The 24,084-nt window shown below is 40.0% G+C and overlaps 1 protein-coding gene across 4 annotated transcripts in view; it reads left to right on the forward strand.

Moving 5' to 3' along the window:
• The window catches only part of UNC5C (unc-5 netrin receptor C), a 357,910-nt gene that overhangs the window by 274,008 nt on the left and 59,818 nt on the right, over positions 1 to 24,084 (forward strand). For all 4 annotated transcript variants that reach the window (XM_001497540.7, XM_070262216.1, XM_005608603.4 and 1 more), the window contains exons 5-7: positions 12,510 to 12,690; positions 16,042 to 16,209; positions 18,676 to 18,840. In XM_001497540.7, coding sequence (XP_001497590.2) covers positions 12,510 to 12,690; positions 16,042 to 16,209; positions 18,676 to 18,840 — 514 coding nt within the window. The remainder of the gene's footprint in view (positions 1 to 12,509; positions 12,691 to 16,041; positions 16,210 to 18,675; positions 18,841 to 24,084) is intronic.

Genomic DNA, 24,084 nt, shown 5'->3' on the forward strand with positions numbered 1-24,084 from the left:
ATTTAAACTAGTAAAGACACTAACTTAAAACCCTAGAATAAATTATTTACTCTGTGGAAGAATAATCATAATAAAACACCAGCTTAAAGTTGTGTAGCAGTGATCAAAAGTGCCTTCACATATGTTTTTCATACCTCATGGGAACCTTATGAGGGAGTTAGGACAGATATTAGTATTCTTATTCTACAGATAGAGAATCAGAGCTTAAGGGATGTGACTTCCTTAAATTCAAAGAATTAGTGGATGGGACCCCTGGGTCTTAACTCTAGGCCTTCAGACTTTTGGGAAGATCTCATTGGCCTTATGTAAATATGAAGCAGTATACATGACTGAAGAAGCACCCAGGAGAATTATGTGGAGTGTCTCATTCGCTGGTCTCCGAGTCCTACTCCTGTTATCCTGTTCTTTGGTCTTCCTACTTGTCAGCCTATCTCATTCTCCGCTGGTAGAATTCCCTTTTTTTTGAGGAAGGTTAGCTCTGGGCTAACATCTGCTGTCAATCCTCCTCTTTTTGCTGAGGAAGACTGGCCCTGAGCTAACATCCATGCCCATCTTCCTCTACTTTATATGTGGGATGCCTGCCACAGCATGGCTTGCCAAGCAGTGCCATGTCCACACCTGGGATCCGAACCGGCAAACCCTGGGCAGCCGAAGTAGAACGTGCGAATTTAACCACTGCACCACCAGGCCAGCCCCAGAATTCCCTTCTTGATGACCGAATCACCACCCTCCCATGCCCTGGTGCACTGATCTCAAATTTTTGCTAGCATATCCCTAAAAGACTTAAATATATATATAATAGTATATATATAATGTATACTGCATATACTATGTCATAAGACTTAAAAGTACATATATCTCCTCTTGCACATTTTGAAGTTGGTATCTAAAATTTTCATTATAAAATTAAATAGTGGCATAAGACATTGTGTCTGGGTATATTATAAATATTTAGTATCTTTAAATAAAACAGTTGGATGACTTACGATGATCCAACAGAATGCAAACACCATAATGATTTCTCACCCAACATCGTCCATTAACAAAATATGAGAAGAAAGTCTTCTTTAATAGGAGGAATATTTACAGTGTTCCTTTTTCTATTTTAAGTTGTATTTCTACACCACTTCCTACATAGATCTTTACCCTCGTATAATACAGTTTATGCATGCAAGTTTTTATTGATCATCACTCAATACTTCTCTGTAATAAAAGTATGTGTATAAATTTTATTTCTTATGACCATACAGATCTAAGTGTTAAATTTCTTTTGGATTAAGGTGTCAGTACATTCATTATGATTAGTACGTGATTTGTCTAAAGAATCCAAATACACTGCAAACTTTGATAAATAATTATTTAGCATAAACACTGAATTTTTACTGGAAATACGTCTTTTGATAGGAGGAATGGGGTTGTCATCTCTCCCCAATTAACCATGTTTGAATGTTGCTTATTGCTGAAATGAGACAGGATTAAATCAATTATATTTCTGTCATTTATAATTGATTCAAATAAGTAAATAGGAATACATGGAGTTATATTGTAACAATGTCTCTCAACTCTTGGCTTATATTCTGAATTATATGCTAAAAATCACATAGTGTTCTGTCATCAAATTTTATGTTCAGTGGCCCATGAACTGGCATATGAGGCCCTCCTTCACTTTTGATGTAAGCAAAGTATTGTAAACTACCTAATTTGCAAAAGGATTTGTTCCCCTCCCACTCCAGTCCCTTCCTCTCTCAACTACCATGCTAATATTCCCAGTCAGTGGCTGTTTGGCACCTGCAGGTTTTTACACCCTCATGCGATGTGCCCTGGTAATTGGGATGCGAGAGATGCCTTCATTTTGAAAGGTAGAGGGCATTGGAATGTGAGAGATGCCTTCATTTTGAAAGGTGGAGGGCAAGTGCTTAGGGCAATTCGTTTTAATGTGAAGTGCATATGGAAGTTAAAAGATACAAATACTGATTCCTTTAAATATATTTTTGCTTGTGTACCCCTTAGAAAACTTTGCATAATGCTGGATACTTGAATCTCAGTTTGAAATACTCTTACCTTCAAACTCCTCGTTACCTAAACTGTAAAAGATTTTCCCTTAGTCACTTGTATACCATGTTTTATACTTTATTTTTACTTTTTATTTATTTATTTTTTTTTGAGGAACATTAGCCCTGAGCTAACTACTGCCAATCCTCCTCTTTTTGCTGAGGAAGACTGGCCCTGAGCTAACATCTGTGCCCATCTTCCTCTACTTTTATTCGTGGGATGCCTACCACAGCATGGCTTTTGCCAAGCTGTGCCATGTCCACACCCAGGATCCGAACTGGCAAACCCCAGGTCACCGAGAAGTGGAACATGGATGGTTTAGTTTAAGATGTTATTTCTCCAGGTCATTTGCATGTGAAGAGAACCTTCTAATGGTGGAATTAAAATCTGGCCTCTCTTAAAGACATTTCAAGTCACTGCCAAAAATTTGGGGAGCCATTTTGGAGAACAAAGAGGCTTCCCTGATACCCCTGAAATCAAAGTGCACCCAGTCCTGGTGTCAGCTCTGAAAGTAAGCCTGTGTTGGTCTTGTAAGAGTGAGCAAGGTAGTAGTGATAACAGAGAGTGTGTCCCAGGTCTCTTTCCCGTGGATCGCACTGTCCATGTCCTGGGGTAAGTAAGCTGTTTCTTGGTGTCCCAGCCTCTCCCAGCCACCATCACACAATCTGGAGCCCACTCTGCCAATGCTCAAGTCTGTAGCACTGCAGGTGCCTCCTCTCAGTTCTTTGCTTAGACAAAGGGCCCAGGGCTCAGGCAGTCCTGCCTTCAGATCTACGCTCCTTCACAAGCTTTGTAAGCCTGTGCTGGTTCTTCTCTATGAGCATCATTCTTCTCAGCTGAAAAGTGGATACATAAATACCTCCCTCACCAAGCTGTCGTGAGGAATCGAGGTTAGGTACGTAAAGTACCTAGTTAGGTACCGGAAATTCTCCACTCAAGCTCCCTGGTTTCCTCCTTTTTCCCTCCACCAAAATGCTCCATCCTTCTCACCCTCTTCTCTGTCCTCCCAATTTCAGCGCAGGGAAAATGTTCTGCTTTTGAACTCTCTCTTAAACCAGGTCATGATTCGGATTAGGGACTACAGGGTGCCTGCTCCCCCTCCAGGCCACCTCCCATACGTCTCTCACCCCAAAGGATGGTAATTATTCCATAACCGCTGGGTGTGCCCCGCATTTCTATCTCTTCTCTCCTGTTAGACCAGTCAACCTGCCCCAGAATCCTTCTTGTGTAGGGAGAAAGAGAAGCAGAGGAGAGCTGAAGACACTCACGCCCGCACCTGGAGGCGACTGGGAGAGCAGAGGCAACCAGAGGGAAATTCCTCTCTGGGGGACTTGGATGAAGGTGTTAAATTAATGATGTGTGTGCCATTGTGTGGGGGTGGGGCAGGGTAGAGAAGGATGTCACTAAATAAACCAGGGATGCTGACTGACTTGAAGTAGCAGGAGAAAAGAGTAGAAAACTCACAAAGGTAAAATAAAAACTATACAAATCTGGATGGTCCGGGTCTAGATTAAAGTAATAGTAACATATAAATTGCCATCATTAATGCCTTATTACCAAGTGCAATAATGAATATTTCTCAAATTAATCTCGATGAAATTTCTTTTATTAAATATCTATTCTACTTATACCTTTAAAAATTTAATGCAGTGCGATGATTTGCTTATAACCTAAAATAATTAGAAAATGATATTTATACCGATTGATTAAAATGTCATGTTGTAATATCTCTAAAGTAAATGCATGCTAATGACAGCTCTAGAATCATGGATTCCTAGAGCTGAAGTGGAAATGTATATTTAGGTTTAGCATACAAACTAGATTGGTCGATTTAATACTTAATCGCTTATGTATTCCTAGTACAATCTTAAAGAGTTGTGATCTAATGGTACCTTGACTTTGTCCCAACAGAAATGTCAGTGAAGTCTAAAGGAATACAGACACTAAGATGTGTTAGTCTCCTTTTTGTTTTTAGATGAACACCATTTCTCTGTTATTTTTTAGAGTGGTTTGGCTTTTGTCTCATCATCTTTAGTATATCCCTAATCATCTAATATTAATAATAATTTAAGAATATTTACTCTATGCGAGCTACTAAGTAATTTGTGTATTAACTCATTTGATCCTTAAACCTGATGGAATGGGTTCAAGAATTATCCTCATTTTGTAAGTGAGGGCCCTGAGGCACAAAGAAGATAAGGAGCATAGCCCAAGAGAGGTACAGAGTGGCAGAGTTTGGTTTTGAACCCAGCCAGTCTGACCTGAGAGCAGCCCCTGAGCCTGTTCTTTAGGAGCTACTTCTTAAAGAAACATTCTCAATTGTACACAATAGGATTCACCAACACCAGACGTAACAACAGAATATGTAAATAGGACAACTTAACATTTCCTTGTAACTGTTTTTATTACCTGTTAATAAAATTCCATGTCTTTATAAACACTTGAGTCAATTACTTCAAATATGCCCCAAATTATTGAAAAGCCCGCAGTTACTGAGTTACAGGGGCAGAAACAGGACTTTGCCTCACGGCAGCCCTGACAAGTTATGGTTTATGGGCGAAGTCTTTTATTGTTTTCTGAACTTCAACCTATTTTTCTCTTTTCTTGAATGTTTTATACATAGCTAAAAATAACTGCCAACTCAGAGAGACTTCTCCCATGTATAAATCAGAGGGTTTGCTCAGCGGGAGGGGTGGGAGGACAGTCTCAGGGTGAAATCAACAAGAAGCGTGGAAATGAGCAAAATTCAAAGGAATTTTGAGGCCAGACCAGAGTACTGACCCCTGATTAATCAAGATTAGGTTACAAATAAATAGCATTGCAACAATATAGTTAATTACTTACTAGTCAATACAATAAAATTCTAGCGCAACAAAAGATACTGTGTGGTTTCTTGGGATTTTACATAGTTTGTATAAGGAGACCCAAGAGAGTCTCCTTATCTGGTGGTGATGGTTTCTGGAGACAATGCGTGAAAAGGATCTGTTTTTTAATAGAGGATATATTTATAAGGTTCTTATAGGGATTCCTCTTGCTGATTCAGACAACTCCTTTCATGATAAACAGAATTTTTCTCACATATTGTTTTCTCTTCCATACATCCTCTCCTAAGTTTTCAGTTAACATTTCATCATTTTTGTCTAAGCCAAAAAGCAAATAAATGTTGTTTTACCCTTTTAATCAATCCCCATGTTCTGTTCTTGTGCTAAGATAGAGCTGATCTAAGAGCTCTATCTTGACGTCATCAGGGTGTCGCTGTTGTAGTATGTCAGAAGTCGGAGAGGAAAATATCACTCTCTTCATGGAAATAATGGGAATTTTGAGCAATTTGACTGTTAGCGAAACCATGTTGTGCTGCTGGATTCCTTGTCAGATCTGCGACGTCTGAACTCGGCGTCACCCTTTCAGCCCTCAGATCTTTTCTGCCTCCTTTATCCCTGATCCACACACAGGTCCCCAAGCCAGAAACCGAAGAGGTGCCTCCTGCACCCTCCTTTCCACAAACAGTCAACTCTTCTGCCCTTCCTTTCATCCCTTCACATTACTTTCTGAATCTATTCTTTTCTCCGGGGCCCTCTAGCTACTTCCTTAATTCTCTCTCCACGGTCTTTCACCAGCACTACGGCAATGGCCTCTAACTGCTCTCCAGCTTCCCCCGTGCCTCCCGGCTAATCCACACTGCCCGCTAAAACAGTCATTCCTAGAGCAAGTGTCATCATGCCTCTTCACTGTAAAGCCTTCACTGGGTTGCAGCAATACAGGCCAAGGCCAGAAGCCTTAGCGCGGCCCTGGGTCCCTGCGTGATTTCCCGGAAGCCGCTTCTCTGCCCTTGCTCCGCACTCCCTGACTGCGCAGTTAACACCTCGGTCCAGCTCACACTCCCCAGAGGCTTCACGCCTGAGCCGGAGCACCGACTGTTTCCTCTTCCTCAAATCTTCTCCTCATCCTCCGGTTGCCTTCTTTGCCTTCCCAGCAAGATTAATTCCACCCATCACAGAAACTACTTCTGACATTTCCTCCTCAAATGTCCTCTCCCTACGTAATTTGAACCTGTTTACTTCCCTCCTTGCATATATGTCTATTGTTTCTCTATCGCATTGTCGTTATTTGTTTATAGGGTTGTCTTCTCATCCAGAGAGCTCCACAAGCAAGCACTTATCTGGTTTGTCCCTTTATCCCGTAGCCCTGGACACAAGGCCTGGTGCATAGTAGGTACTCAGTGTGGCAGGATGGAATTGAAATCACAAGATGCCTGACTCTGTTTATGAAAATTAAAGTTCTTGGGAAGCTGTATTGTAGGCACAGGTGTACTACAATCGCCTAGATTCTGTGTTTCCTGGATGAGAGTCTGGAAGAATTACTCAAACATCCTTCTTCCGTTCTCCAGCAGACAGGGGTATAATGTGGGGTGAAGGGCGTGCCACGTTCACAGGCACCTTAGCTAAAACAGAGCGGCCACACTGCCCATTCGACTCGTATCATAAGTGCAGTGGGATGCTGGGAGGCTCCCAGCATGGTTCTGGAGACCCTCTTCTATCTCATGATTTCTCCAATGAGCCCACTTGGAGGCCAGGCTAGCCCAGCTCTTAGGATTTCACCTTAGGCAGTGGAGAATTTTGTTCTTAATCTCTAACAGAACTTACTTAGAAGCAATGTTTAAAAGAGCCCTCACTAAATATATTTAATATTCATTTTGACAGTTAAAGCACCAACTTTTAGAAACCTAAAAATGTGTGCGCATAGCAGACCTGATGCCACTCCATGTCTTGTTGTTGTTCGTACATTCGGCAGAGACTCAGGAAATACCTACTGTACGCCGGTTTCCAGGCCAGAGGAGTATAACAATGACCAAAACCAGACCCAAATCCATGGAGCTTACAATCTGGTCAAGAAGACAGTTAATAACTAAAAACATAATATGTAGAGACTGTGTGAGATGGTGAGAGTGCTGTGGAGGAAAACAAGGAAGAGAGGGTGAGAGATTGGGGGTGCAGCTAGAGGGAGATGGTACAATTTTAAAGGTTAATAAGGAAATGACCCACTGAGAAGGTGACCTCTGAGTAAAGACCAGAGGAGGGAAGGGAGCAAACCACGCTGATACCTGGGGAAAGATTATTCCTGGCAGGCACGCCAGCGGACTCAAAATCCCCAAGGCAGGAGCACCCATGGTGTGCATAAGGACCAGCAAAAGAGGCAGCATGCTAAAGAGATGCAAGCAAGGGGGCAGTAAAATAGATGGTCTCAGAGAGTTCTGGTGATGCAAGGCACTGTGGGAACTTGTAAGGACTTTGGCTTTGACACTGAGTGAGATAAGCAGCCATTGGAGGGTTGAAGATGAGGTGTAGCATGATCTGCTCTAGGGTTTAAGGATCACTCCAACTACTGAGTTGAGAATAGACTGCTGAGGGCCAAGGGGAAAAGCAGATAAGACAGGAAGTTGTTGCAATGATCCAGGAAAGAAATGATGGCGACTTGAACCTGGAAGGGAGTGGTAGTGAGGGGATAAGTGGTCAGATTCCAATATGCTGCTCTGACGTGGTCGAATGGGCAAGGGGGAGGAAGAGAGGAGTCAGGCCAAGTCTGAGGCTTTTGTCTGGAGGGATGGAGCCGACGTTAACTGAGGTGGGTAAGACTGTGAGAAGCGCGGGGTGGAAGGGCAGTTCATCAGGTCGTTATTAGACAAGCCAGTGGAGGTGCAAGAAGGTAGCTGGATATATGATTCCGGAGTTCAGGGGCGGGGTTTGGGCTGGAGATAAATTTAGGAGTCATCTGCGGGAGTTTGATGAGGTCACCATCATATGGATAGAAAATAGAAAAAAGAAGCAGTCCAAGGAGGGAGCCAGGATAGAGAGAAGAGACCTTAACCCAAGGAAGCTCTAGGGAGCGGTGTGAAGTAGCACAAGAAGCAGGAAAGCACCATGACCAGAGAAAGCAAGTGAGGACAAGGGAGGGACCAACTGGGTCAAGCTCTGCTGCTTGTCCTGAGTCATGTATGGAGAGCCCCAAGATCTCCCCAGTACATCCTACAAAGTGAGAGTAACTGGGGACTTTGAAAAGAGCAGTTCTGGTGACCTGGTGGAGGGGAACGTGGATTAGAATAGATTCAGTAGGTTGAGGAGGACAGGAATTGGAGAGACCGAATATAAACAACTGTTAGAAGGGGTTTTGTAAGGTGAGCAGAGAAATGTGGGGGTAACTGGAAGCAGCAATGAGTGGGGAGGGATTTCATTTTAAATTGTGAAAAACGACTGCGTGTCGGTATGCTGATAGAAATGATTCTGTGTAGAGGGAAAATTAATGATTTAAGAGAGAGAGGAGACTTGCTGGACTTGCCCTTACATAGGAGAAAGGGAATGGGATGCAGAGTACAAATGAGAGGTGACAGATAGAGCACAGAGAGCTGGCCTGGGAGCGAGAGAGAGAAGGTGCAGAATTGGGGCACATGGCGGAGCCTGGAAGCTTTGGAAGATAGCTTGTGATTGTCAGCTTTCTCAGTGAAGTAGAAATCTTGGTCATCAGCTGAAATCGAGGAGGGGGGGATGTGGTGTTTAAGGAGAAAAGAGAAGGTGTGAAAGAGCTGTCTAGGAGCGTGGGACAGTGAACAGATGATGAAAATAGGATAGGATATTTTGGCAGAATTAGGGACCCATGAGTTCTGTTATCATGAATTTGGCTGTGCACAGGACACGAGGGTGGGATGGGGAAGAGTGGCCAAGGGAGAGGGGAAGTGAGATGGATGAGAGGGTTGAGGGCACACTGGGAGGGACTGTTGATAAAGTCAGACACTGGAATTTACGCTTGGTACAGAGGGAAGAGGGGCCATGAGGGTGAGAGGTAAAGTTGGTAAGTTCGATAGATTCCAGGTCCTGGTGGAGGTTTGCTGAAATAGGGGTCCTAGAGAAAGCAGGAAAGAGAGGAAATGGGAAAGAGAGAGGCTGATTGAAAGTGAGTTTATTGGGGTTGTGATTAATGGCGATGACAAGAGCTGCTCAGACGTTACCGTGCATGTACCTGCCCTGCGGTTCTGGTTCTGATGCGCATGTTGAGTCAGTAAGCCCCGGTGCACAGAGCCTGAGAGTCTGCTTTTCTATCAAGCTCCGGGGTGACACAGACGCTGTTGGTCCAGGGATCTCATTTGAAAGGCAGGGGTCTAGAGTGGTATTTTTCAACTCTGGCAGTAAATCACAGCCCCTTGGGGAGTCTTGACCAGTGAATCAGAGCTTCTCTGGGTTGGATTTAGAACTGAAGTAAATGTTCTCCAGGTTATGCTACGGTGAAGCCAGGATTGAAAACCTCTGGCCTAGAATGTGAGACTCTGAGTGAGAGTGATTCAGAGACCAAGATCATTGTAGGAGGGAGAGTCATGGAACTGAGGGCCAGAATGTGGAGAGTGTTATCCTTTGGTTATCAAAATCATCAGAAATTATCAAAGAATTTGTGCTGGATAAAATGACTGTGAGTCCAGAGGTCTGTCAACAACTACAAAAATATATAGGAATTGAGTAACATAATCAGATGGCATGAGATTTAAAGCAAAGGGTTTGGAGAGAAGGATCTGGAATAGACCGTGCAGGACAAGGAGGACACTGCCTAGAACCCCAGGCATGGTGGCATATCAGATTTGGGAAATCAAACATCCCCCATTTGAGAGGTCTCCAGAAGAAACCACAGCAGCATGAAAAGCTCGGTTTTAATTAGAGAAACATGACAACACAATCTAAACCGAGGTTGCAGTTTGGGGGATTTTGCTGCTGCGTTCTGGGGTGGCAGGGCAGGGTTTCCAGCTTTTGAAGGGTGGGAGGTGGGGATGTGCAGAGCGGGATGAGGATGCTGGTGCAGGAGGGGAGCCATGGCCTACAGTCCAGACCATGCTCCTTGTAGAGATGAGGTCTCAAAGTGGGTGTGGTGGCACAGCCGGGAGTACGAGAGTGGAGGGAATGGGGGTCTTGCGAGAAGCCACATTCCTTGGCCTCCCCCTTCATTCCGACAGCTGTTCTCTAGCAGAAGAACCCTTTGCTTCCTCAAACAAAGCATGCAGGTGAGCCCAGCGTGGAGGACAGATCAAAGCAGAGCCTCTCTCTGCTTTGTGGAAGCTGGAGGCAGGGGAAGAGGAAGGCGTGCTCCCCAGCCCTTCCGGAGCTCCTCAGAGGTCCTCACTGCTCCAATGCTGGCGAGAGACGCCCAAGGAAAATGCAGAGTCACATATAAGAAAGTAAAGATCTTAGACCCAATAATCGTGTAAGGCTTTTTCAATCTTTTGTCGGTGATGCAGATTGCTCTCCGTCTTCCTTGTAATAAACTCTTCAGATCAGTAAGTGGTTTGCAGTACCCCTTGGGAATCTCTTTATTCGTGTATGATCAGGATAACATCACTATTGGTAACTGGTATTACATGCATAGAAGAAACCGTAGTTCTGAACAGTTATGACTTAGGTCGGGTTCTCCAGAAGTGAGCCCTGAGGCAAAGGTGTGAATGCAAGTGGGTGTTATGGAGGCGCTCCCAGGAGAGCCCAGGAGGTGGGTGGAGCAAGCAGGAAGAGACAAGGAGAAGCCCAAAAAGAGTGTAAGCGCAGGCAACGTCTGCATGAGATGGCTTCAGCCGGATCCCTGCAGGGGAACTCTGGAGAGTAACAACTGGATTCTGACCCCATTGGACACAAGGCTTCGGTACCTGTGAGCAACAGTGAAGGAGGAAGTTGGCGGGAGCTGTGAACCCCTGGGCACTTCCAGGCACAAAGTCCAGGATCCTGAGGGGCGTCCTTCAGAGGAGAGTCCTTGAAAGAAAAGCAAACTGAGCACATGCACACGCGCACGCACGCACACACACACACAAATAGAAGGGATCCAAGACCAACTTGGGGGAGCAGGTGGAAAGCTTCCTTTAGAAGGGCAAAGTTAACCTAGGTAAAGATTAGATTGAAAAATTATCAATATCAGTGCGCAATTATCATCAAGTAGATTTCTAACTGTGAATTTTGCTACCTTCTCCCTTGCGCTTTTAGCAAGGTCATATTACTACACGCATAGGGCCAAATTTTCAGAAATCCGGGTCAAGTGAGTGTGAGTATCTGATCAGTTATACCCAAGCATGGCCCTGATTGAATGTGTTGTCTTTATTTGAAAACAAAATGCGTGTTTTAAAACTCCACTGTTTTAGGTGGATTCCGTTCTCTCTCTCATTTCCATTAATGTAAATACCAAGAATGTTTAGCTATTTTAAAATTTACATCATTACAAATAGTTGCTTTTATCTACATCCTCATGGGTTTATTTTGGGATGGTGGTTGGTTTTTGTTTTTCCTTTTAAGTTGTGGCCTCTCTTCTAAGGATTAGAGAAGCATCCTTTTAGAGTCCTGGCCTTAGATGTAATTTAGAGCTGTGCAGTGTCCAGCCCACTGACAGATTTAGAGATTAATTTCCAGACCTCTTGTGGTGCTAGAGAAGCTCCTTAAGATTTTGAAAATGGCAACACTATTGACTCCTTACTATTAAAGGTTACTTGTGTCCATATCCACACTAATGCAAAAGGAAAGTTTAAATGTGGTAAATATCAATGTTGTTTTGCTTTATGGAAAAACCTGTGCATAGAAAAAAAAAGAAGCAATTTACAGGACAAGAAATAGTTTATCTTCCATAAGGACAGCTTATACAGATATATCTCCTTCCTCTTATTCTGTAAGGATAATATTGCTGTTGCTAAATTGATATTTGTGTAGAAAAAAGTTCAATAGTTTTGAACAGTCTTGTCTGAGGTCCAGTTCCCCAGAAGTAAATTATGAGCCAAAAATTTGATGTTTGTGATGCACAAAAGGAGAGATTTAAGTATGACTTATATGCTATTTGGATTATATTGGGAGTTGGTAGAAACTTTTTCCCCCCAAGTATTTTCGCTTAGATGCATCTCCAAATACGTGTTTGCTCCATTTTAAAGTAAGTGCATTTTCAGGGAAATTTAATCCTTATGTTTCAGCAAGGCTACTCGTAAATCATCCAAATGTTGTTTTATTAGAGCTACACGATGTCTAAGATGCCTTTGAGCTTTTTTAATAGTCCTTATGTTCTTTTCTGAAAAGCAGTAGGTAAGTTGCCAAGAGTAAACAAATCAAATAGCAAAAGGTTTGAGTTCAGTTTGAAATGCTTAGCCTATTATTTTTGATTGGGTTCTGAACTTGGCAGTGCGCATTGCCTGTTCCCGCCTGCAGGGCAAAGTGAAAACAATTTGAGCTCTGTATTTCCCAATTGGTTCATTGACATTTGACAATAATGTAGTACAGACAGAATCAGCATGTTTGGCAGGTGAGTGATGCTTAACATGACCTCAGAAAGTTACTTCCTCCCGGTTTGTAGAAGTTCTTAACATGGAGCAATGTTATACATGTTGCAAAACACGAGTTAGGCCAGGCAGCCATCAAGAGGTCCATCCCGGGGATTGATCTGTTTCTCTGGTGCACCTTTAGGTGGAATGGTTGAAAAATGAAGACATAATTGACCCCGTTGAAGATGGGAATTTTTATATCACCATCGATCACAACCTAATCATCAAGCAGGCGCGCCTCTCAGACACCGCCAACTACACTTGTGTCGCCAAAAACATTGTTGCCAAGAGGAAAAGCACCACTGCGACTGTCATCGTCTACGGTGAGTTTTGGGTCTCAGTCTAGTTCACGTCAAACTGCAGTTTCTCGTTTTAATTGTAAGATATCAGGGGAGAGGCCCCTTCAATCCCCATTGCTGCTCTCTTCAGCTTCTCTCATGGACAGTGCGGTTTAACTGCTTCCTTGACACTTTCAGAGACACTAGACTTGGACGATCCTCGCCCTTTGGCAGGCAGCTTATAGGAAAGTGAAGGAAATCTACCTCAGTGCCGGGAGATGTTCCTGCCTCCCTAAGCCTTCCCCGCTTTGGACCCGGGACTGCGGAGTCATACAGTGAGTTTGGAGATGAAGATGCTTAAAGCCACCTGCTGCTCTTTGTGTGGGCCTTGGCTCAGTCCCGTGATTGCACAGCCTCAGATGAACTGGAGCTGACGTGTTCCCCCAACACATCAGAGCAACTTTGACTTCCTGGAGCTTGCTTTACATGCTCCATCAAGGGCGTTCAGAAGGAAGACAGGCGCTGCCGTCACCAGGTGGCCCTAATCCTAACTGGGTTCAACATAATGACTTCTTCATGAAGCTTCCCTCCCACTCTCTGGCCTTTCCTAATCCCTCTCATCTCTAAGCCTATCCTTTCTCCAGAAGTACTGAACAATTTCACACCCAGTTTTGCTGTAGCACATGACGCTTGTATCTCCCTGTAGGGTTTAGCCCTCTGGTTTTATAATCATTTCACAAGCAGTTCCCTTTCCCCAGCTAAGCTTTAAGCTCCTTTGTAGACTAAGAGACAGCTCTGCATATTTATGTCTTTCTCAAGTATTAGACACATAGTAGGTCCTCATTTCTTGATGAGTCATTGTCTCAGAGGAAACTGAACCACACTGGGTGGTATTGAGGTTATGCCACCTCCTGAATGTTACGGGTGCCACTTAGACTATAAGGAAGCTTTTCATGGCTGCTTCAGCGTGAAACAACACTCCAGCGCCTTAGTGTCTGGATAACTATGAAGGAGGGACAGCCAGTGACAAGTATCCGGCTCATGGTACTTACTTCCTGCAGATAGCATCTTCTGGATGGATGTGTCCTCGTGCTGCAGGGAGTTATGAGTACAGAAACTACTGTCATGTTCCAAAGACTGAATGTTGTGAGGCTTTAAAACTGTCATTTTCATCACAAGACAGATGCATACTATTTTTTTTTATCCTGTGAATACTCTGAGGTTTAATTTCCTAGTCAAGATAACGGCTATGTTGAATTATAAGCAATTGCCTTTCTTAAGTGACAATGAAATGTGTCCTACATTTTGTCTTTTCTAAACCGTCTGAATGACTAATTAACAGCATTGGAAATGCAAAAGAGAAATGGCGCACATTACAGCGTGTACCAATCACAAATAACTAATGAAGGCAGATTCTATATAGATGTTTAATATACATGCAAATCTCTTTTTCTATGTATAGCATGTTTCAGTATCCATAAATACAAGCCAAACGTTGTCTTTAGGATCAGACACGAGTCACTTCAGCGTTTGAAGTTCAGGAAACAGCATGGGACCCGGGCTCAGGAGTCTTGTGCTCTCAGACCGGTTCTACCCCTAACTGACCTTCAGTTGGTCACTTAACCAGGATGCTTGGAGCCCTTGTCTCCTTCTCTGTAAAATGAGGGAATAAGCCTAGGATCTTCAAAGGCCTTTCCTTCTGTAAAAGTTTATGATTATTCACTTCTCATTAAACTCCTAGAAGAGCAGCATACATATATCATAACCCAAAATATCAGCTTGCCAGTATGCTGGTAAGCAATTTATACTGACGATTCCCCAGCATTTGGAGTTTTGTCAAGTCGAGCAGGTTAAGTTGCTTTTTGGAACACTGACTGAAATTCTACCCATCAACCATCTGCTTGTCCTTTTCATGGCCCCATAAAATATGTTGTCCAAGGCTTATAGGTTGGGCTCACCAGAAGTCCACAGAAAACATATACATATAATCAGTATTTTATCTTTGAGTCTATATTTATTTTTGTTAGTATAATTTTTAGATGGCAAATATATATCCATTATAGAAAATTTGGGAAACACAGAAAAGGTCAAAGAAGAAAATACCTATAATCTTGTCATCTTGCCATCCAGAGGTAGCTTCAAAAAAGACTGATATGTATACTCCTGGTATTTTCTATGCATAGATAGAATTTTAAAATAAAGGATGGATATAAATATATTTTTTCACTTAAAGCATAATGTTGAAATATTCGTGTGTTATTAAATAGACTTCTACAGCACCATGTTTAATGGCTGCCTAGGAGTCAATCACAGGAACGTACATGGTTTACTTTACCATTTTCCTATTGTTGAACATTACAATTGTTTTCAGTTGTTTATCTTTATGTAAAAAATAACTCTGTTGTGAAAAATGCTTTGTCTGTGTCTGTAAATATAACACCTTCATGATTATTCCCTATGGCATAGGTTTCTAGAAAAGGCGGTGCTGGGCGTGTGATGTGTGCGTACAGGATGTGTATAGCTAACACTCTTCCTTTCTTTCAGGAGAGGGGTGCACATACTAGTTATGTCACGTTTTAATTGCCAGCAAATAATTTTTGTTAGATATTGCTTAATTACAATAATTTCATAGACTCTTATTATTGAAGTGCTGAAATATATCAGAGTATTTTCTAGAGCAAGATCTCCAGAGGTAAATAGTGAACATTGTATTAAAGTATAGATTTTATAATCACGCCCACACTGACAGCTCCTTCAAACACCATAATTAGCCTCTATCCACAAAACTGATATCCATTTCAATGACGTCCACTCATCACCAGTTTGATCAAATAGCTACTCAGTTAAAAATCCAGCAATGTAAGACTTTATTTTTTAACCAGGTTCACTGATTAGTTACTGAAACTGACTAAAAATCTTGAAAAGGTTGCGAAGTTTACGTATGCTAAAGAAAAATAATCAATCATCTGTTATTAAGAAAATGCTAAATGATTTTATCCAGTTCTCAGGCTTCAGATCCACTTGCAGCCTTGGCATATAGAATGTAAACATTTATTATTTGAGATAAGCTGTCAGAAGTAATTTTTGGAGCTTAACTAGGTAAGGAGGTGTATTTTTTTTTGAAAGAACACTAGCCAAGGAAACAGCAACAGTCTTCTTTACTTTTCTGAGTAGGTGAGTAAATGTTGGTAATTCATTTTATTTATCTGTGTGCTTAGATTCGTCAGGTCTGCAACAAAACTTTGAATGAAATGATGTCCAAGGTCTCTTCTAGCTTTGAAGTTTTAGGTGGTCACTTGGGAGATGACTTCTTGTTTAGGTGTTGTGTGTGGTTTGTGCGTCTGTGTGTGCATGCACATATGTTTAATCGACACTTTATTATTTACCTCCTTCCAGTGAATGGTGGCTGGTCCACCTGGACAGAGTGGTCTGTGTGTAATAGCCGCTGTGGACGAGGGTATCAGAAACGCACAAGGACCTGCACCAACCCAGCACCTCTCAATGGGGGTGCCTTCTGTGAAGGGCAGAGTGTGCAGAAAATAGCCTGTACCACGTTGTGCCCAGGTAAATAAGCCAGTGCTCTCGTTCCAGATATCTCCACCCATTCTAGACATGTGCTTCAGGGGATATATACAAAGCCTTATTCTTGACCCGACTCTGTGACAAACATTATTTAAATCCATCATACCGTTCAATGTCTACATGGCTGGGAAATCAAGTATTTTCCCCTAAAAGAGTACTTAACTTTATTACCCAAACATGCAGAATAGTATAAAACAGGAGATTAAACACTTATGAATTTAATCCCTCTCTGTTACTCGACAAAACTGCCAGAGCCAAGATGTCAGCTTCTATAATTCCAGGGATCTGAGCAGCATCGAAAGCCACACATTTTGGGAACAACAATCTTTGATCTTCAGAAAGCCATGGAAATTAATTGGAACTGAAATTTAGAAAATATTTTAGACTGAAATATTTGATATTTGGTGTCAGTTTCTGGGCAAGGGCAAATAAAACATTTGGAATGAATTAAGAGAAGTCTAAACTTTGTTACACAGGAGCGAATGGATTTTGAAAATACGCAGCAGTCAGCTCTTTACTATCTGCACATGTGGCTCACCTGTTTTGTGAGTTGTTTGCAGTGGTACCTACAGCAAGATTGTATCCCTCTGCCTCTGCCTGTCTTTCTGTGCTATTGTCTCCAGCTCTTATCCTTAGGTAAACGGAAGTTAATATTTGCCAACACCAAAACTAAAACCCACTAAAATGCCTAATTATACAATATATTGAAAAGTTAAGCAACAATTATTTTGACATAATCCATGAGTTTAGTGCACTCTGTTGGAATAGCTATTATATTGTCACTTTCATTATTTAAATATACAGTCTTCTTACTTCCCTCTCTTTTGCCTTTGTCCAGTTCATCTTTTAACAAAACCTTTCTCAGAGAAGGGTTGGAGAAATGAACTGGAGAGAAAGATATAATCTATGTTTTATATTCCAGTGTTGATTTCCAAATATCAAAACAGTATCCCACATTGAACCCCTTGAGAGCTTTTATTTACGGAATAAATTTTGACTAGGCTTAGAATTTCAGTACTTTATCTCATACTGTCCTATATTTTATCTAGGTGTTGTCTCCCACAATTAAAAATTCACTGAGCATTTTGAGTTGAAATGGAAATGTGCGTGTGTGTGTGTGTACTTTGGCATGGTCTAGGTCAAAGCAAATGCCTTTTCTCCAAATAGCTGGGAGTTGCTTATGTAGCCAACTCTGTATGATTGAAATATTAATGCTTTCATCATTTTTTCATGTGGCCATGTTTATATCTCTATACGTATTATTCATAATATATTTACACAATAATTTAATATGAAATCATATAGATTTCTCCAACTGTAGACTGAGTTGATATAATTTTTGTCAATATCCAGGTATAAGATGTTATGTATATTAGATGTTCAATAAATGATGTTCACATTGCTTTACATTGAATTCTAGATAATCATAATTATTTACATATTTCAGGGAAAATTTTTAAAATTTAAGTCTTATTTCAATATTTTTATCCTATTTATGTAAGAACCTTTAAAGAATGCATTTTAAAGTATGACCTTAGTGAAATTTACTATATATTTTTTTCAACTTAGGACTTAAGTTGTATGTTTTTAAAATAAGGTATCTCAGCTCATTATCATTGAAATTACTGACAAGGCAGCCACCAAAATTGGGAAGAAAATGAGTCAATTCTAAATGACTGAATCACAGCAAAAAATTAGGAATATGCCTAAATACTATTTTTAAAATAAAAATAAAAATGTATACATCATCAAATAATGGAATGGAATCATGAAACAGTAAATTGAAAATAATATAGTCTTTTCAAGAAGGTATTGTGGAAGACCTCAGCAGAATCAAGTAGCCTGGATGAAAATAAAATAAAAAGAATATATAGGACATACATAGGTGATAGATGGATAGATAGATAGATAGATGGATAAATGGGTGGATGGATGGATGGGTGGATGGATGGATGAATGGATAGATGGGTGGATGAGTGGGTGGGTAAATAGATTTCTTTCTCATTCTACCAACTTCTGCTCCTTACCCCCACACAGGTTTACTTGCTCTGCCCACATGACACTATGCACAAAGGAATTATGGATCCAAAAAGAGGCCCCCTAATTTTCAATAGAAAATTCAGAAGTTTCCCATTTAATAGAAAAAGGGGCACCACCATGACTTACTTTTAGGTAGCTCCTGGTGACAGCTTTGGTTTCTGTGTGTCTCATTAAGCTTCCTTTGTTGGTCAGTGAGGAACCGGGTACACACCTAGTGAGGAAAGTTCGCAGAGCCCAGACAATGTATGTAGAGCATGCTCTACTTTCAGCAGTTGAAATGAATGCAGGATTCCTCAGTGGGGCATTTTCTTCAGTTTTTTGTCTTGTTTTATTTATACTTGAGCTCTGCTGCCCTCTGCCCTCAAGAAGCTCCTCGCTTTGACCTGATGCTGGGTTTTTTTGTGACAGTGGATGGCAGGTGGACCTCATGGAGCAAGTGGTCTACTTGTGGGACCGAGTGCACACACTGGCGCAGGAGGGAGTGTACAGCACCCGCCCCCAAGAACGGAGGCAAGGACTGCGACGGCCTTGTATTGCAATCCAAGAACTGCACGGATGGCCTTTGCATGCAGAGTAAGTCTATTTGAGCAAACGACAGACACTGGGGAGGCCTGAGATTTAACCATTTGGATTTCTTTGAAGGAAATATTAGAAATTAAAAATTCTTTGAACAACAAAAAATGCTATAATATACCTATACTAATATCCTAGCTTTCTCTCTAAATTGAAAAAGTTAATCTCCCAGGAAGCAAAATGAATAATAACTGTGTCCAGTTACCAAATGACACACACAGTGTTGCTTTCCCATAAGCAAAGAGTGATTTAGTCATTTCCGTGGATGGGCTGTCGTTCTTCCCCGACCAAGAAACCAGTACTCAGGTTTATTAGAGCACAAAAGAGCAGCCTACACTCCTCACAGAGTCGCATGACTTCCAAAAAGTAAGGTATTTATTCCTAATTCATGGCCATTACCAAACAAATGCCCATGGAACATAAAACGTATATAAGAACAGGAAGCATTTCCATGGTAGATTTACCAATTTACAAGTGTTTAGTGGGAACATCTTCACAACTCCTTGAAAATGCTGGGTTTGTGTTAATTACGTTTATTTAAAGGAAATAGTGTTAATAAAAATAAGTTTTAAAAATGAGGGTAGAAGATTGGCTCATGAATATAATGGGTGCTATAAGCTACATATTCCCCATTTTTCATTGCTTTGTTCCCTAGATTTTCTTAATGAGATAGCAGTTTGATTTCCACACTTGTGAACTATTACCCCTATATTGAGGAGCCCTTCGGTGTACACAAATTTACCATCTCTTTCATGACGAGGAATTAAGGCACTAAGAATTGCTCAGAAATCACACCTGTGCAGATGGATGGATGAACGATGTGCTGTCTTTGGATCTTAACTAATGGTGGCCAAGAGTTGACATCTTAGAACACATTACAAATTGCTTTTGGAATACAAGCAACCAAATATATTTGTGTAGAAGTATTTGTATTTGCCATTTAGGAACAAAATATTTTATTTTCACCACATTTATGAAATTCTCTTTACCTTCTAGAGTGTATACACACAGACCTTTAAAAAGAAACCTTGCTTCAAATGCAATTATGTTACTGACAGAATAAAAATCCATAGGCCTCTTATTTTTCTGTGCAAGGTACGTTGCATTCTTTGAGAAGGGCTGCTGCTGCGTGTAAAGCACAGCTTCTGAGAACTGCCACTGTGCATCTCACTAAGTTTGTTCCGGAAACGCAGGAAGGAAAAGAACACAGCTCTTTTACTAACCATTTGTTCCGCGATACAAGCTTTGTTCCTCCAGGCGTGAGTTTGAGTTGAGGATTAAAACAAAAACATTCCCCACACAAGTTATTCTTTTTATAATTTGGTATTCTTCCTTTGGTGGTGAACAAATTGATTCATGTGATTGATAAATAACAATCTTTGAAGTTTCTCTCTCTCTCTTTCTCCCTCTCTCAATATTATGTTTCAACGTTGGGTGATTTATTGCCTGCTGCTTCTATTATGCATGTTTAAAAATTTCCAAAGCAAGCTATTCAACAAGGACTACGATCCTACAAGATGCAACATTGGGTCTTTCATTACTTACACAAAATGACACATTCTAGATTATGACATCTGTCAAACACAAACATGAAATATTCAAATTAAGACTTTCATAGCATCCCCTAAGCATCTGGCTTATTTCTAACAGCATTAATAGAATTTTTTCTTATGATTGGCTATTTGCCAATAATGATGGTTTGAACTGTGTGTGTAAATAAGGAAGGGGAATGAGGCTACAAAGAGGGGAGTTTTGTTATTCCTTTTTGTTTGTTTATTTTTTATCAAGTCTCTTGTTAGACTGAAACATTTGGGTGTTTGGATTAAAATCAGTCAGTTAAAAAGCTATTTCCTTTTACAATTTTGGTTTGCTACAGTAACAGCCCCTACTAAGTCAATAAACTCTTTTATCTGCCCTCCTATATCTAATCTAGTGCAAGACAGAATTGTAGTCTGTACTACTATTGATTTCCTCAGTGATAAAAACCACAGAGATATTGCTGTGCTGTGTAATTATAGTATTTTACAGTGAAAGCTATAGTCTCTGTTTACCAGCAAGCTGGGTGTTTCTGGCATAGTGTTGCTGCCAAAGTCTTGCAAAGAAATAGTATTGCTCTTGGCCCTTACTTTGGAGAACAAAAGGCTTTCCAGTAGTCAAAGTACCAAGCTTGCGAGAGGGACAAGGCCTGTATTAAGGAAAAGAATGGGAGTAGAAAAGACACCTGGAAAGTTGCAATCAACACTTAGGCATTATCATTTAATGTTTATTTACTTTAGGAGAGTTGGTGCCTTCAATGTATTAGTAAATAGTTCAAAAATAAACAGTTCATCAATATTGCAATATTATCTCAAAATAAGCTATTCTACTTACCATTGAAACAGGTATGCAATATCAACTCCGAATCTACTCAAAATTATCTACAAATGATTCTGTTATAAATGTAGATACACTGCTAGGTAGGAGAAATTCAGAGTTCATAATGGATGTCACTAGAATGCAGAGTTACCTAGATACTATGGTGTAGTATGTTTTAAAAGCCAAAAGGGTACTTAAGAACAATATAATGTGAAATATTCAGAAAATATGACTGTCAATGCTTATTCACTAATTTGTTCAAAACAATCATATTCAGATACATCTCTTCCTTAACCACCTCCCTCATTACAACCACCTTAGACTCAAAATATGTAGAAATCTTGGATAAAATATTAAAACTTAAAAGACATGCACACTCATATGGAGTGTGTGTGTGAGGGAGAGAGAATCAAGTTCGAAAGAAAGATGATAGAGAGATCCTCAAATGCAAGAGATGAAGTAGAAACTCAAATCTAGAAAGGTAACTTGTGAATGGACCCCAGAATAACCAAGAGGGACATTGGACATGGATGTAGGTCCTAGGGCTTGGGAGTTAGGGTTTCAGTTTTGGCACGGACGCAGAAACCACACATGTGAGAGAGCCTGAGGCTGAGAGTTGAAAACAAGAACCCTGAATATAGCTGGCTATATTCATAAATGGCTAGCCCCACCATGAAAAATAACTAGAAAATTTTTACACACCCGGAGTAAGCCTAGAGAAGCCAAAGGAAAATTCATGGTAGAGAAAAGAAAAATGAAGTCCTCATTTAAATAAAAGCTATAATAAAACCACAATCATACACCCAGCTCTGGTATGGAGTCTAAAATAAAGTATAGGGAGCAAAAAACAAAAGATGCATAATTTACATAATTGGTGAAACCTCTGGGGAACCAGCAGAAGCAAACAGCAAGACATTCTCTGGAGTTCTTTCCACAACCCAAGTGCATTGGTCTATGATAAAAATAGCCCACTCCTGAAAATGAGTTTACAGTACTAATTTTCATATCACCCAAGGGAACAGTCTGCTGTAAGGGAGAGTCAGCAACCTAATAAACAGGTGAGTTAGTACTCTCATAACATGGCCTCATAGAGCAATCTGAATGAGCCTATGAAACAAATAAGAAGAAGACCAACAGTATTTTTAAGAGGAATGTAAGGACAAGTGAAAGAATAGAATACTGTACAAAGGACAGATAGATTTGGGAAAACATCAAATAGAATATCTATAATTGTAAACATGGTGATTGAAAGTTAAAACTCAATGGAAGATTAAAACTCAGATCAGATCAGAGACAACTTTAGATAAAGCTGAAGAGAACATTAGTAAACTGGAATATAGATGTCATGAAACTTCTCAGAATACAAGAAAGAAAGAAAAAGCGAGTGATTGTATAAAAGGGAAATGAAAACACATGGAAGATAGAATGAGAAAAATCGTTTATTACTAAAGAGGGAAAAATTAAAAAGATTTTCAGACAATCAAGATACAGAGGGCTTACTACTCAAAAACTCTCACTGAGTAAAGTTCTAAAGAAAATTGATTCTTTTATAAAAAGGGAGACTAATTAATTAAGAGGAAGTTGAAAATAAGATGGAACTAAATTATAGATAATATTAACAAAGAGTATGCGAAGGTGTGATCTAAGTTAAAATTTTCTAATTTGCATGTATTGTTCAGGAAAAGAACAGTAATAATATTTGCACAAGACTTTACTGATTCAAGTGGTCCAGTTAAAATGTTAACACTGACTACACACATAAAAGTTAAATGCATAAATTCAAAATAAGATTTTTAAGGGCAAGAAAGGAGCAAAAAAGAAATAAGAAAAATGTGGTAAATGAAAACAATGAATAAGGTGGTATATTTCAGGGATCAGCATATATCAGGGATAATAATGTAATGAATTAAATTTACCTGTTAAGGGAAATTCAAAATTCTAGGAAAAAAATCCAAGTTTATACTGATTATGAGAGACATACTTAAATCATAACTATAGAGAAAGATTGAAAGTTGAGTTATATAAGTTAACTATGTAACTTGCAATATCGTTCAGTCTTTATTTAAAAATGTCCAATTAATGGCTTTGACTGTCTGATTAAGACATTCTTAATTCAATCCCATTTCTCATTATGCCTAAGTAACACATGTTAGAGATTGTTTTTACTTATAGTTTTAATTTAGATTTTTGTTTTACTTAGACTTTATAGTTTTTGGAATGTTTCATTTTTCATTGAAGAATTAACCAGAAGTTTTCTAAATTGTTTACCAGGCTGTTGGTTGTCTGTGTAAGACATCTTAGAAATCTAGGTATTATCTCAGTGTCAATTGAAATTGTTAATCAAAAGCCTTTGAGGGTTACTAAGAAAATTATTCAATATTGTAAATATATGATAATGCTAAATGTTAGTGAATATACAGTAAAGTAGAATCTTTTGTATCTTGCTAATGGGAATACAAATTTTTACAATTATTTGGGGAAGTGATTTGACAATATGAGTTAAGAGCTTTAAAATTGTTCACACCCTTTAACCCAGTAATCCTACTTCAATGAATAAATTTTGAGTAATTATTATAAATACCCAAAAGGATCTGTGACAAATATGTTCACATTCTTTGTATTTTATTGTAAAAACTTCAAAATCCAGAAGTTTAATATTAGAGCAATGGCTAATGTAATACATACTACTTACTTATGGAATACCATATGCCACTAAAATATTGATGATGGTTTAACATGAAAAAGCAGAATATGGATCTACATATGCACTTAATCATAACTATGTAAACTGCAAACTTAGGAAAAGATAAATGAAACTTGTGCATTTATGCTAGAGAGATTACAAGTAATTTTTCTCTTTTTCAATATACTTTCTATTCTCCATATTCT

The sequence above is a fragment of the Equus caballus genome, chromosome 3 (assembly GCF_041296265.1).
Source record: "Equus caballus isolate H_3958 breed thoroughbred chromosome 3, TB-T2T, whole genome shotgun sequence".
Taxonomy (NCBI): domain Eukaryota; kingdom Metazoa; phylum Chordata; class Mammalia; order Perissodactyla; family Equidae; genus Equus; species Equus caballus.